Source organism: Sitophilus oryzae, unplaced genomic scaffold, assembly GCF_002938485.1.
Source record: "Sitophilus oryzae breed Bouriz unplaced genomic scaffold, Soryzae_2.0 scaffold_2008_pilon_pilon, whole genome shotgun sequence".
NCBI lineage: Eukaryota > Metazoa > Arthropoda > Insecta > Coleoptera > Curculionidae > Sitophilus > Sitophilus oryzae.
Genome location: NW_022146734.1, coordinates 946,151 through 962,421, shown reverse-complemented (window position 1 = coordinate 962,421; position 16,271 = coordinate 946,151). Strand labels below are relative to the sequence as shown.

General features: G+C 33.0%; 1 protein-coding gene across 1 annotated transcript; it reads left to right on the top strand.

The window, feature by feature from the left end:
• The first annotated feature begins 1,102 nt into the window (after positions 1 to 1,102).
• Positions 1,103 to 12,303, top strand: LOC115884031 (tyrosine aminotransferase-like). Its single transcript, XM_030902470.1, has 4 exons — positions 1,103 to 1,374; positions 6,784 to 7,072; positions 9,985 to 10,182; positions 11,994 to 12,303. Exons 1-4 carry the CDS (start codon positions 1,176 to 1,178, stop codon positions 12,286 to 12,288), a joined length of 981 nt encoding a protein of 326 aa, XP_030758330.1. The 5' UTR covers positions 1,103 to 1,175; the 3' UTR covers positions 12,289 to 12,303.
• Positions 12,304 to 16,271: the final 3,968 nt, after the last annotated feature.

The window sequence follows — 16,271 nt, the reverse complement described above, 5'->3', positions numbered from 1 at the left end:
CACCCTGTGGAATATGTTAAAATAGTAAGAAATTTAAAAATCACTTTATCATCTAGATACATCCTTTCTCGATAATTTGTTTTTTGGTTCATCCCATTAGCTTCTTTTTGTTGGAGAGTTTAATTTTTACATTAAAACCATGACTTTGCTTTTAGTCCTAGTCAACATTTCCAGTAAGTTCTGGCCCCGAAGCAGGCCATCTTGACATAAGATTTGCTTCATTTAGCCTTCTTCTTATAGTCCGTTAGTTAATATGTAAATTCCTTAGGTACAATTCATTATAAATTTGAAAACCTGGCAAACGGCCGGCGGTTTCTTAGCGATAAACTTACAATAAGTCGATCGTCTCGATTAGAACTGCTCATACGAAGGTTCCTGGACGTCTAGATTGACGTCCTCATGGACGTGGTCATAATTCAAAAACCACTAAGTATACTCTATGGTATAAAGGTATTTTTGGAACCGGAATTTTATAGCAAATCCACTGCACAAATATAAAGCAGTTAATTTGAAAAACTAAAACTTATGTGTAAAAATATATTTGACTCACCCTGTATATCTATGAAAAATTTGGGAAATAATGTGAACTACCATTAAACACATATTTTTTAAAAGGTCTGGAGTGAAAATCTCAAATAGGAATCCTGATACAGAGCTTTTTCTGAACACGGAGCCATCTTGTATGTATGCATTTGTATATGTGTGTTTATTTAAATACTAAAGTGAAAGCAACGAATTTAAATGGGTAAACTTTGTAATATATCTTATTGACAATCAATGCAAAAAGTTTTATAAAAATTCGTTCACAGTAAATGAATTCCGAGGTTTGTATCCCATAAGGGCTTACGGCACTCCACTAGATTATTTATGATAATACTTTTTATGGAAGAAACCCTTGTAATATGTAAGTTAAAAGTATGAATTGAATTGAAAAATTGGATTAAATTATGAATAATATTACCGATATACAACTATCAGTTATCCTAACAGTGATTCTGAAACGAAACAACTTTTTGCTGTCGACCAGTGTATAAAACAAGTTTCAGAAAAATATTTTGCAAATTTGAATTTTATTTCTTATATAAATGTAAAACAACTACGTTTTTGCATCATTATAATAGTTAATCTTCTACATTTCAAATATTGACTGTGTACAAATATCCGGTTTGGTGATAATGCTAGATAAGTTAGTGGTGATCGAAAATAAAGGTATTTTTGAAAAGAAAAAAATCAGCCTAGACGTCGGCAAAGAGAAACCTTGGAAGGTTGAAGCGTCTACGACAGCGAAAAACTGTAGAAATTTTATAAGGGAAGTTGTAGATAATCTTGATCTTCAACCCAATCCGGAGAAACCAGTTATTGCATTATCGTTAGGTAAGTGCTACTTTATCAAAAAAATAGTACAAAGTACCGGGTGTTCCATTTTCGTGTGTTTTATGGGGTTTCTCGTTTATGAGTAGAGATACATAGATGCGGTTTTCACATCGTTGTACTACTTCTTTATGACCTAAGATGCTACGCACAGATTTGTCCTAGCCTCTTGCATTCTGAAATACAGAGTGAATTTGAAAATATTTCAGTTTGGACCCCCTCCGTATATTGATTATCTTATAACTTATCGAAAAGGTGAAAACTGACTTCCGTAGATTTTTTTACGTAGAATCCAGTGGCGGAACTAGTTTTTCAAATAGGACACCTTGCAATGCATATTATTTCTTTATTTTATTTACCTTGTTAAGGGCTTTCTAAAAATATAGTACTATAATTTATATTTGTTTTAATAAGTAAGGGTAAAATTCATTATTTAACTTTTTAACATAAATAAACCTAGTTTATTAGAGTAGTAGTAGAGTAATATTATTTTATTTTATTTAATTTAACCAATAACCAAATAATTTTGCTTCCCATAGTGTTATCTTCATAAACTGAAAATGAACTTGTACAGGGTGTCCCATTTTGGTTGAAATCATACGGTATCTCCGTTATTAATGAAGATAGAAGGGTGCGGTTTGCACAAACCTGTCTCACTTTTTTGTCAAACGGAAGATGCCGTAAACAAAATTTTCATAGCCCTCTTCGTTTCCGAGCTAAAGGGTCTTTTTGAAAATTTTGCAATTTGGGACACCTCCTGTATCTCTGTTATTGTTAAAGCTATCGAGAAGGTGAAAACTGTTTATTGTAGAACTTTTTACGTAGAATACAGTGGCGTAGTCTGTTTTTTTTACCAAAAAATATTTTTTAAAATATGAACTAAAGTTATGTTTTTTTAAATGGAACACCCTGTATATTTATAAATCATATGATCTGTCTTGCCATAAGCTTCTCAAAAATATATATCACTCTATATTTATTTTCACTATTTACTGCAATATTTAAAAGTTTTTATTAAAAGATCATATTTATTAGTAGGCCATGATTGATAATAAAAGAAACTAAAGAATTATTAAAAGTATACTGCTATCTGTCTCTTGTTTTATTTTGGGAGCCGCTAATAAATTCTTTATATATTAGGGAAACTTAACTCTCTACCGCTATTTGTAAATCTTGGAATACGTGTATACGTAAGAATAATCTATCGTATCGGAAATTTTAGATATTCCTTTAGCTAATTTACGTGAAATATACTTTCAGCAAGATGGGGAACATTCCCCCTCATAACTATGGAAATATTAGAATACTGTTAAATTATTATTTTTCAAATCAATGAATTGGAACCAATGAACGCATATTGATAGCCTCCTCGATTCCCGGATTTCGCCGTTCTCGATTTCTGATTTTGGGGATTTTTGAAATACGAAATATATCGTGGGCACTACAACAATGTCGAACACCTGAAAAATGCTTTAATAATTCAAGATTTAGATATTTGCAAACCCATCCCGTTATAAAAAAAAGAAAAATATATTCACAGATTCAGTGGTAACAGTTATTTCAAAAGTAAAATATATCAATCCCAAATAAATTTTAATATGTGTATGACTATTTTAGTAAATACCATTTTGATTTTTTGTTATTTATCACGGCCTACTAATAAGAAAATTATATATTTTAAATATTGCAGTAAATAGTGAAAATAAATATAAAGTGATATATATTTTTGAGAAGCTCGTAGCAAGACAGATCATATGATTTATAAATATACAGGGTGTTCCATTTGAAAAAACATAACTTTAGTTCATATTTTCAAAAATATTTTTTTGGTAGAAAAACAGACTACGCCACTGTATTCTACGTAAAAAGTTCTACAATAAGCAGTTTTCGCCTTCTCGATACCTTTAACAATAACAGAGATACAGAGGGTGTCCCAAATTGCAAAATTTTTGAAAAGACCCTGTAGCTCAGAAACGAAGAGGGCTATGAACATTTTGTTTGCAGCATCTTCCGTTTGACGAAAAAGTGGGACAGGTTTGTGCAAACCGCACCCTTCTATCTTCACTAATAACGGAGATACCCTATGACTTCAACCAAAATGGGACACACTGTACAGCTTTAAGATATCACGCTGTCAATGGGAGTTATTAATATTTTTGATGCACTTATCCAATAATGCTACACAGAGAAACTAGCATTGAATAGCAAGTAACCAAAATTTGACTTCGAATATACAGGGTGGCGCACCTCATTCGCCTCGGTTGATTATACGAAAACGGAAAGATGTAGAGACAAAATATTTTATGGGTATATGTTTGCTGGCGGAAGTAATGGATATGTTACTAGTGATTTTATTTTTTTTTATGCTCAAAAATATCCAAATAGGAATTTTCTTGACAAGCGTTCCTTTGAAAAACTACTTTTCATATTTCGCAGAGAGGGGTGTGGTATATGGAAAAACTATTAGACAGAAACCTGTCGTTGGAAGTGAAGAAAATGAATTTGCCTTAATTGGTTCTTTTATAGAGAATCCATTATTTCTATAAGTCATCTTAATATTAATCACTTCTTTGTTTTTCTTGATAAAATGATAAATACTTACTTATTAAACTGTTGTAGGTAAATTAAATAAAAGTAAACTGTTAGAAATTTAAATAAAGTCCATAAACTAATGTCGATTTTGAAAATAGCTACTAACTGTCACTAACAAATTGCCATGGCGACACCAGCCATCTTGATTGCCATTTTATTGAAAAATCGCTTTTTATTCAAAATCTGAGCAAGATAGGTATAGGAAACCCTAATATAGTTTGAAAGAGCATTTAAATCTTCTTCGACTTATTTAAAAAAATACATAGTGTTGTATTTGAAATAACAAAGTTTTTATGTAAAATAAATATTTAAAATAGATCAGCAATTTTTGATACCCCTGTATAAAAAATGTATACATTTAGGGATGCAAAAAACATTTTTATTATTAAACCCTTATAATAAATGCCTTATTTTATGCCCAAGAATCCAAAAAAATATATAAAATACTGGGTGTTCCATAAGAAAAAATATAACTTTGGTATAGATCATAGTTCTGACACACCCTGTACATTTGAAAATAATTTTATATTATGCACTTTGCCTCTCTACATATACCCATAAAAATGTGGTTTCTACATCTTTCCGTTTTCGTATAATCAAACGAGGCGAATGAGGTGCGCCACCCTCTATTATTTGATTGTTTTGATTACCTAATTTAAACCGACTGCTTATGTTAAAAAGTTAAATTTTTTACCATTTTTATGAAAATAAGTATAATGCGTCGGGCATCTGTAGCTCCTTAGTAGCTTTTATGAGCCACCAAGTTAAAATATTTTCCTGAAATACATCCTAGTATATACCTACTTTAGGCTTGTACTTAAACAAAATTCCCAAATTTTTTATTCTAAACTTGTATTTCAGGAAAATATTTTAACTTCAACAGGATGGCTCAAAAAAGCGTGAGTGGATCGGGATGATTTTTTTTAAATGGAGCACCCTGTATATTATTGCATTTTTGGCTTCCTTTCGGATCATATTACATAATCCTAAAATTTGAGTAAATATGTTTCAGTAGTTTCAGAGATATGCATAAATAAATAAATAAAATATATTTTTTAGTCTTTCTTTAAAAAATACGGGAACTGTCCTGAAATCAACTATATTAGGTATTTACTTTAGTAGGTCTGTATTTACTTTTCTATAAATATTGTATCTCAAATCATACAGGATGTTTAAAATTCTACGCCAAACTTTCTAAAATACAAAATAATTTTTCTTCGTTTTTTTTTAAATTTATTAAACGGAGAATTAAAAAATTAACATTTTTTGTATTTAGAGTATTTCAAAATTTTTAACAAAATTATTAAAAGTACAAGAACTGTCCTGAAATCAAAACTATATATTAGGTATTTACTTTAGATGGACTGTATTTACTTTGCTATAAATATTTTAATCTTAAATCATACAGGATGTTCTAAAATACACAATCATTTTTTTTCGTTATTTTAAAGGAACACCCTGTAGATTATTTTTTTATTAGATGGAGAATTAAAAAATGAACATTTTTTGAATTTAGAGTAGATATTTCAAAATTTTTAACGGTTTCACAGATACTCGAGATATTATTTCATATGGCTGTTTCAACGGTAAAATACGAGAGAAAAATCATTGGGTGGCTTTGATAAAAATTTGCTGGGGAAGGGAAAAATGCCATGTGGTATTATAACCGTGAATATCTGGGAAACCGTTAAATATTTTGAAATACTATAACAAAATTTTCATTTTTTAATTCTCTTAATGTATAATAATAATGATACGATATGTATATCATAATATAATGTATTCTCTCGTATACTAACATACCAAATCTCGTTTTTTTAAACTGAAAAAATAAAAAAGTTATAGGGGTGAGCCACTTTTCAGATGCACCCGGTATTGTCAATCACATCGCAAAAATTGATACTTTTGTGACGTTTGAGAAAAAAATTGTGCCTCTTTCACATATTAAAAAAACAAAAAAATATGACGGCAATTAAAACTAATAATAACCATCTATCAAAGAACGAAAACGAAATGATATTATTACTATACAGTATGTCTCCGGATGGTCTTTACAAGAGGGTTTCTTTTATTATTGCCTTTTTGAGAAAAAAATGTATTATTTTATTTTATGTGCACAGTAAGATGACATATAATTCGAAATGTCTGTTAATGCCAATAATAAAAAGAATGTATTGTTACGTTTTTCGTCGGTTCCGTGTGGATAGAAAGTCACAATTTATTTAAACACTATTTATTTAACACTAATTAACAAAAACAATAACGATAAAAGACTTATAGAACTATTTACAAACGATTTATAACTAAGAATTTATTTTGAATTTTAGCGCGTCAACTGCACTTGTATATTTATAACTGCCCCCTGTAGGCCACAGCCGCCGGCTTTTATACCGACAGGTAAAGAACTCTAGAATAGTCCATAGATCGTTAGGTGCGTAGAGAAGGTTTTCGAATGTTCTCGTATGTACTAGTCCATTCCAGTGGGACTCGATTCTTCTCGAACGAATGAATCATTACGGTGTCTATTCTTTAATGCGATGTTAAGGTCATCTGAGGGCGGGACATATAGTTAGGTTAGGTCGAGTCCACACGGGTCCGCAACAGTATAAAACATTCGAACGTTATGCGGACGAAGTCGCTGGAAAAATCTAGTTTTAAAATATGCGCTACCATTACGCTCATCTTTTTAAAAATATATTTGACTGAAACTATCCACGTGGAAGATGCTTGAAACTTACACTGTATCACCGTGTATACTAATCTGATGTAAATAAGTAATAACCGATCTTTAAGTTTTACTAACTTTAACTTTATATTCAGGTGATCCTACAATCTTTGGCAACCTCAAACCCTCCAAGGAAGCTATCGAAGCGGTAGTAGACATCTTGCAAGAAGGATCATGCAACGGTTATGCCCCCAGTGTCGGACACGAAGTGTCTCGTAAAGCTGTAGCTGAGTATCTCAGCTACGATGGGGTGAAGTACACGGCTCAGGATGTGATCCTTTGCAGTGGATGTTCGTCGTCTCTAGAGATCAGCATTACGGCTTTGGCCGATGGCACAAAAGGACAGAACATATTGGTGCCGAGGCCCGGGTTTGCCATCTATCGGTGAGTTTACTAACAACTATAGCAATGTCATTCTTTCAACAACTATAGCAATATCATTTTTTTGTAGTATAGTTCTTATCTAATGTGACCGTCATTTCAAAAACGTTCTGTCGTCGATGTTTACTTGCTTTAAAAACTCAATTGTTTTTCGAGCTGTACTTGCATTGTCTTGGTGGAGAATCATTCGCCTTCGAGGGTTGGTTTCTCGAAACTCAGCAAACTAATAGATATGTACCAATTAGCTGTACCAGTTCTTTGATCTTGCTGAGGAATTGTTGCTACATGATCCGATTTTGAGACGTTGCCACCAGTTTTTGGATGTTTCCAATGTTTTTGGAAACATTTTGAGAACGGATAACTTTTGTTGTTTTTGATTCATCTCGGAACGCCCAAACAGCCGATTGCAGTTTATTTTCGGGTTCATAAGAGTAAATTCAGGATTCGTCACCACTAACATTACTGTATATATTTTTGGAGTTTCCTCCGTTAAACCGGTGTACAGGGTGGGTCAAATTGGACGCTTTTAAAGGGCAACACTCTTTTCTATAGGAGATAGACGAAACCTAATATCAGTGTCAGGAGCTCAATTTTTGTCAAAAACATGATGGTGAAAACCGCACATCGATATCTGTTACCGTTTCGGAGTTACGGGGTGTTTTTCAAAAATTTGCATTTTTAAAAAATCGCTGTAAACTTTTTTGCTATAGAAAATGTATTTTTGTGAAAACATTTCCAAAACACATTTTTACGTAGAATTTAATGGTTTAAGTATATTTTTTTTAAATTAATAATTCACGAATTATCTACAGAAAATTTGATTTTTTATATGGGACATCCTGTATATTTTTAAATAATTGAAAAGAATTTAAAATTACCATTCCAAAAATATAGCATACTTGATATTTTGCTCGATTCCTCTTTGAGATACAGAGTTTATAAAAAATCGCCCGCTTTGAATAAGTAGGCTTTGAACGGCGCCGGCAAAAAATAATGCAAATGCAAAAAAATTCTAGATGTGAGCAGCAATTAAAACGAAAATAATATTTGCAATGAGATATGCAGAATTTGGTAAGAATTTAAACTATATTTAACAACATTAACACATTTAAACAATATCTAACAACAATAAAAATAAATAGCAAACCAAGACATGAGATTTTGCTACAGGTGTTCGACATATCAACCGTCTTCTGTTATGGACAGACGGGACCGTTTTTGACCATTTCTCGCGGAATTTATTAACTCAGTGGGGGTGAAAGATACCCTCGCTTAACCAATAAGTACTTCTAATTATTGTCTAGATTATACAAGCAATTTAAAAATAAGAACCTTTATTCTTCCGCAAAGATAAGAATCCATTTGATAGGCACTAAGTTCGGCGGCCTCGATAGCCAACGGCTGGGATCTTGGTTAGCTATTCAATTATTCTCGAAATTAGCTGCAAAAATTTGCTGATAACTTCAGCGTTCTGAGGCGGTGAATCGTCTTACTGGAAAAATATGTTTTCGAGTTCTTTAGGGGCAGACCAACAATAGGAGTCGAAAGCCTACTAGTTAAAAGTGGCAAACTTTTAAAAATTCGGTATTTCGAAGGGACTATAACAAAATTCATTGTGCTATATTTTTGGTTTGGCGAGAATTTTAAGTTCTTTTCACTTAATTTTAAAAATATACAGGGTGTCCAAAATAAAAAATCAATTTTTCTGTGGATAACTCTTAAATTATTGACTTAAAAAAATTATACTTAAACCATTAAATTCACGTAAAAGGGTGCTTTGGAAATGCTTTCAAAAAATACAAAATTTTCCATAGCAAAAAAGTTATAGCGATTTGTTAAAAAGGCACATTTTTGACAAATCAAAAATGTGCGGTTTTCAACATCATGTTTTTGATAGAAATTGAGCCCCAGACATCAATATTAGTTTTGGTCTATCTCCTATAGAAAAGGGCGTTTCACTTTAAAAGTGTCGAATTTGACACACCCTGTACAGTGTTTTGACATCCATTGACTCTAATTGCTTTCTATTCTTCCTATCCATTGTATTTTTTTTGATTTGTGGTCTTTTAAATGCCCAATGCTGCTTCAATTTCACGATAAGTGACATATCGATCTTCTTAGATCAGCTTACGTACAGCATCGACGTTTTCCTGGATGACTGCCGATCTTGGATCCGGTTGGTGAACCTGTTCTTGGATAGTCGCTAAATTAATCCGTTCACGTTTAAATTTTCCATACCAACAAGAAATTATCGAGTGATGTGGTGCTCCATTGCCAAAAACAGACCACAACTCACCAAGGCATTCTTGTTGAGACAACTCTCTTCAAAAATTATAAAAAATTATTGCGCCAAGATTTTCTCGGTTTAATTCCATCAACTTCAAAAATTAAGTTTAGATACAGCTTAAACGAAGCGGTTTAAAACTTTTGCATTAATTTAACTAAAGATGACAGTTGATGGGCACCTACCATGATACAAAGAAAACAAGGTATGATCGATAGCGGCTCCAATTTCATCCAGTTCGCGCATATCACCTGTGACGTCATTACGCCATACAAAAAATCCATATTGTTCAATTGCCACTAATAAAAAAAAACTAAAATAGGGAAGAATTATAACCTTAAAGTTATGTCAAATCATTGAGTTTGACATTGGAAAAGTAATTTTGAAATTCATTATGTGTCATCAGTTTGATGATTTGAAATTGGCGCGCGAAGTGTGCCGACCAATGGTGTCGATATCACCTGTGACGTAGTGGCCAACCTGCGCAATATCATACCTTGTTTTCTTTGTATTATGAACGCCTATTATATTTCTATATGCAGAATGTAAACGACAACCCCTGTAATAGTCTAAATAATTACTTATTCATATTTTACAAATAACTTTTAAATCCAAAAATTTTAATTTTTAGGACTTTAGCTGAAGCTATCGGTGTAAAGGTAAAGTTCTACAACCTTTTGCCAGAAAATAATTGGGAAGTTGATCTGCAGCATCTTGAAGATCAAATCGATAACGATACAGTGGCAGTTATTGTAAATAATCCTTCAAATCCTTGTGGATCAAACTATAGCGCTGAACACCTTGGGGATATTTTGAAAATTGCTTATCTGTAAGTTTTTATGTGTTTTTAGTTAATAACTCTAAATATATGTATATCACGTTTAAAAATATTCTTCCTAAATAGGTCTATAATGTGCCAATAAGTACTAAACGAATAGGACAAAAGTTGATTATTGAGTTTTTGTAAAAATGTTATGAGGAATAGGTATTGTTGTATTATTGCACGCGCTGTATAAAAACTCTTCATATCAAAGATAGTAACTAATATTTCTCGAAACAAGTCGTTTGAAATATACATAAAATCAATAAAAATAACAGAAATATGTTTGTAAAATGCCATTGTTTGGTTGGCAGAGTCTAAACAAATACTAGATTCTCAGTGGCTTTTATTTATAAACAAATTTGCCTAACCAACAATAACACTTAGTAGTAGTATTTTTATTATTGCAACACAATTTAGTAACCAAAAAAAACTTCAGTGCAATATTTGGTTTTAAAAAGTAAAAAAAAAGCCCAGAAAAATATCGTTTTACAGAGCTTTCAGATGGAGCGGACCGTCCGCGACTTCGAGCAAGTACCATGAGTTTATATGAACAACATGCGGACGAAGCATACGCGACCCATGTGAAATTGTTCATATATAAACTCATAGTACTCGCTCAGTCATACTGTACTGGCAAGTATCAAGAAAAATCGGAAAACTATACATTTGTAATTAAAACATGAAAAATATTCGGTGGGTTAGTCCTACTAGTAGGACACTTGTCCGGTTTTTTTCTTTATTTCCTTTGTTTTTTGGGTTTTAACGACGGAATGAAATTACTAATTGATTACGATTTTTTGTGTTTAGGCAAATTTGTTTACAAGGTAAAAGCCACAGAGAAACAAGTTTCAATTTATATTCTAACTCAGTGATAGATAACAAAAAATAAGTTTTCAGTAGGGAAATACCATAACCTAACCTAATCGAAAAAAAAACGGCGTCAATGACGGCTGCGGAATAACAATCGATTATAAATTTTGGCGGGGTCAAGCCCTAGACGTTATTTTCTAAGCCCGTACTCTTCTTTATTAGCCGACCATACCAATAGGTATGGTAGGCTATTAAGATCGGCAAAGAAAAGTTTTTTTAATTTCACTCAAAACGAGTTACTTGGGTCATAAATGACCTAAATACAAAATATTTTCATAGTGTCTGTCTGTCTGTCTGTCCGTCTGTAACACGATAATTCAAAAACCGCTAAAATGATTTTAACCAAATTTGGCACAAAAATACTGTGGCACACGAGAATCTGGCCATTAGATTTGGTGGGGGTGAGGGGTTGGTAAGGGGGTATGGGAGGGGGTTAAAAATTTAAAAAAATCGTAACTCCAAAATTACAGTAGCTAGCGAAACGCGGTTTTCAATTTAAGATTAGGAATAATATTTGCAACAAAATTTGTAATAACATCAAAATCAGTCAAAGTCGCAGTTTTTGAGATAAAAAAATTGGAAAAATTCATTTACTTTGAAACTAAAAGAACTGCCTACCAACTTTTATTAACATGTTTTAGTATGGGCGGCTATACGTGCCTCCCGGCGCCAATTTTTTTTAATGGTGCCCACTGCCAGATGACCTTAAGAAAGTTATAATTTATCTTTATATTCTTTATATTGAGTGATTTGTGTCTGGAAACATTCTATACTTTTTTAATCTTTCTATAATTAGCGTTAATTTTTATGTCAAGTTTAATTTTGATTTTTAATAAATGATGTCTTGAGATGACCTCGCCAAAACTATCATCGATTTTCATTGCTCAACCGTATTTGACGCCGTTTTTTAAACAGTTATTTTTATCAACTCGCATTATTATTTCCAGAAACAAGGTGCCAATTATTGCTGATGAAATATACGAAAGATTGGTTTTTCCAGGAAATAAGTTTGTTTCTATGGCATCCCTTCATTCCGGTGTACCGATATTGGTATGCGGAGGACTGGGAAAGAGATTCTTAGTACCTGGCTGGCGAATGGGTTGGATCGTGGTACACGACGAGACAAACGCCTTCGATTATATTCGAAAATCGTTGATTAGTTTGAGTCAAAGGATTATTGGAAGCAATACGTTGATTCAGGTAACGTATTTCCTTTTATCGTCCTCTCAAACTTTTCATTAATAACAAGATGACCCGGCTAACTTCGTACCGCGTAACAGTGAACTCATACTCATAACCAACTTTTAGATTGCCCACTCCCATGTTATTGTGGGGGCCGTATTTTAGCGGCATCTAGTAGGATAAGGAATAATTTTTTGCACATTAAACAAACCTGCCCCAAGTAACAAAATTCCGACTTCCGACTAGTTTTGACTACGTGCAACGTTGAAATTGGTACTTTTCCCTGCCCTATGCATACCCAAACTTCAAATTACGTAGCCAAAACGTCGCTACGGCGTTGCACTTAAACAGCTGTATATTTTGACCCTTAATAACGTTGGTAAACGTTGTAGGGCACAACGTTGTTAGAAGTGGGGTTTTATACCGTTGTCATTACGTCGCCAGAAGGCATGTTTATGGTACTACAGAATAACAAACGTAGTACAACATTGTGCAACGTACTTTTAAATTACGAGTGTAAGTACATACTAACTACAACGTAATACAACGTTTCATTAAACGACCCAAAGCAACTTCAAAATTATAACCAATTACTACGATCGATTACGGCCACGAGCGCGACGATATCGATTTTTGTTGTGGAAGCGGAACTATCTACACCTAACCTCAAAAAATTCTGTACTGTACTGTCACAGAGCAATTGGTTAGGTATTTTTTCTGTGGTACTTACTGTGTAAAGCGAAAAGAAGATGTATAGGAAAAAAGTATATAAATACTCTACAACTTTTTATAGAAAAAGGAAAAAGTATTTAGAAGAAAGTCAGCGAGCAAGTCAGTGTCCGAAAAATGAAGTGGAAATAACGAGTTTAGGTTCGTCATCCACATCCTCGCAATGTGCTACAAGTGGTAGCTTATCATCAATGGATACTATAGAAATAAATAACAGTACACCTGAAGCCCATACAACAGAGGAATACTATGAGAATAATGATCCTCCAGATGAGCAGTCAACTGAAATTCATCCTGACGTCCGTCCTTTCGACCAAAAAATAAAAATATTTTTAAGTCAGTGGAGTGTACAAAATAATATATCCCATTCAGCTGTAAACTAGCTTTTAAAAGGATTATCATCTTGCGCAACAATACTTCCTGTACGGCTTTTTTAACCATAAATAAATAGAAATAGTGATCTAATGTCAGCGATCTAATTAACGAGTATGTGACCACCACCACCAAATGATGACCCCAGCTTTCTTCTTTATTTTTCTTTGGTAAAAAAGAGCACTGTAAGAAGGAATTTTGATATTTACCTCCTAGATGTCGGTAGGGTTCAGAGGTCCTATTTCGTCAAAGCAGGTGTCAGTTTCTGAACCAAAGGTTAGCATAGGTGAGCCAAAGGTCGGTTACCGCACCTTATGCACTATATTGGTATTTTAAAGGTTGCCTTAGCTCCGCCATTTTAATACGATTTATCTTTTCGTGCGTTGTGGACGAATCGAATAAAATATCAGAAACCACAAAATACTGCGAATTTCGTTAAAAAACTGTATCTGTTAGGGTTGTAAGCTAATTTTCCTGATAGTTTTCGTATATTTGTCTCAAACTTAAACAAAAAAAAGTTAGGTTAACCAAGTAAACTATAATTTTAAGATTACAACTAGGAAACAAAAAAGGGGTTTTGCCATATTTCGAAGTATCATGGCCACTTTCAACAGTAAACTAATCTTCGTTGATGAATTTCATTTGCCGACATCTCAAAACTTTGCAGATTTGTCGAAGTTAAATTCACCTAGTTGTTTCTTAATGGAGCATAATATATTCCATTTCTAATTCATACATCATTCATTTTGGTTTCCCCATGTTTGAATATAGTAATATTTGACGAGGAATATTTTAAACTCTAACCCCAAAATATCGCGAATCGGCATGAAAAACAACTTTTAGCACACGACGTACTACGTCGTCAACGTTGGCGACGTTGTAACGACCCTAAAAACATCCACAATTTTGGTGCAAATATGGGTCGCTTAGACGTCGCTTCGACGTTGTACGGCAACGTTGGGGTGCTCCTGGCGACGTTGTGATTACGTTGAACAACGTAATTTTGCTACTTGGGGCATTACCGACATCATAAACCGCCTTTATTTGAATCGCAGTTCTTTCAATTTTTAGAGTCAAATTGCAACTATAAAGTTCTAGTTAAACCTAAGTTTTGTCTTAAATTAAAAGACAAAACTTAGGATTAACTAGAGCTAGTAGCTTAAATTAATTTCTATTGAGAATAATTAGTAAAACAACAAATATTTACATTAAAAAACTTTTATTTAATAATGATTAGACTTAAATATACATTAAAATATACTGTTCATTTCGAAATATTTAATACTGCATGTAAAAAAATACCGTATGATAAAAAAAACGGAGTCCAGTTGGCTGGGAAATGACGATCAATGACATATCTCATATAAATTTACATATAAAATGACAAATGACAGCGATCTTCATTTTATAGCCATCGCTGACGCCATTTTTTTTTCGATCATACGGGAGAAGTTTTATTTTTATCCGGTCTGGTGATAAAATTCTGCATATTATAGTATTAGGTACAAAGCTTTATTTACCTTTTGCTAAGTTGAATTCCAATAAAAAAAATCAAAAGTGTGAAATATTAGTATCATCAGCATACATAACTACATTATGTTAGAGTGGTAAATCAGCTGCATATATTAAAAATAACAGAGGCCTTAAGATGGAACTTGGAGGACCTGAACCCTGAACCTGATATAAATTTTTCCATCGGAGAGTACACCTAATCCAGCAACCCTTGCTTCTAAAAACTATACTAAGGGCTGGCAAAGGTTAGTCTTGGGTCGAGATTTCCGTATGTAAGAAGAGTACAATGCGTTTATAATGTACCGAACATGGAGAGGACAGTAAACACGTTTCCAAAGGTATGAAATAAACCGAGAAACTGTGCACATCGCTAAGAGACGTGGAAGGGGATATAGCAGATTTGTCGCAGCTGACCGGTCGACCCAATCAATACCTTTGTCAGTAATTAAAGTTCTAGGGAGAGGTGTACCTCATGCGTTCAGCTTCACGATTTAATTTCGTCTCGTGATACTTGATTTCTTTATTTATTAACGAGTCGTTGTAATTTTCCCTATAGCTTGATTTTTTTTAAGTGCAAGCTAGAAACATTTGCATTTTTGATAAAAATAAGTGGAATTGAGTGGGTGTTCGATAGTGGTCGCGCTATTAGATCTCTGAATTCAAAAATCGATATCTCGTAATCTATTAGAAATAATAGATTGTAGTTTTTTCAAGAACTTTGTTAATATTTCTGCTGTATTTTCTTTGAAGACAGTATGTGAAAATCTTTATCAATAAAAAAATTAGACGATTGCTGAAAATTGCTATGCTCTAAAAGTAAATAGATGGATTGTTTACAATTTTTGAATGGAAAAAACAACCTTATCGAATTTTTCTTATGTAAACATATTGTAAAATATCCGATCTTGAAAATAAAAAAAAGTTTCAATATCTAAAGTGGTTCTTGAGTTATGGCCTGTTATGTGTTAAAAAGTTGAGTTTTTAAATTATCGCGATTACTGACGTTTTCCCGTTATAAAAAAAATGACACCCTAACGATATCCTCATAATTCCATTTCAAGTGCTCAGAAACATTAGAAACCTAATGATACTAGTTATCTCATGAAAAAAAAAATCTTTCAAGAATAAGCGGTTTGCGATCGTGATTTTACTTTACTTGATAGGGAAAGGCGTATCGGCAACGCCGCAACAGCACACCGTCGCGCGTCGCGTCGGTGGGTCGCATTTCTCTCACTCCGACTTAATAAGATCCCTATGCGATTTACTTCCACACATGTAAATGCCGACCCAAAAGTAACAGTTGCCAGCACGGTATAAACTATTAACATATTAAATATCCGCTCCCATAAATAAATCTACCTGACCAATTTACTGTCGGAAGTGTTTTATATTTTAATTGACCATTAAAAGTATAATCTTCAGTTGTAAAA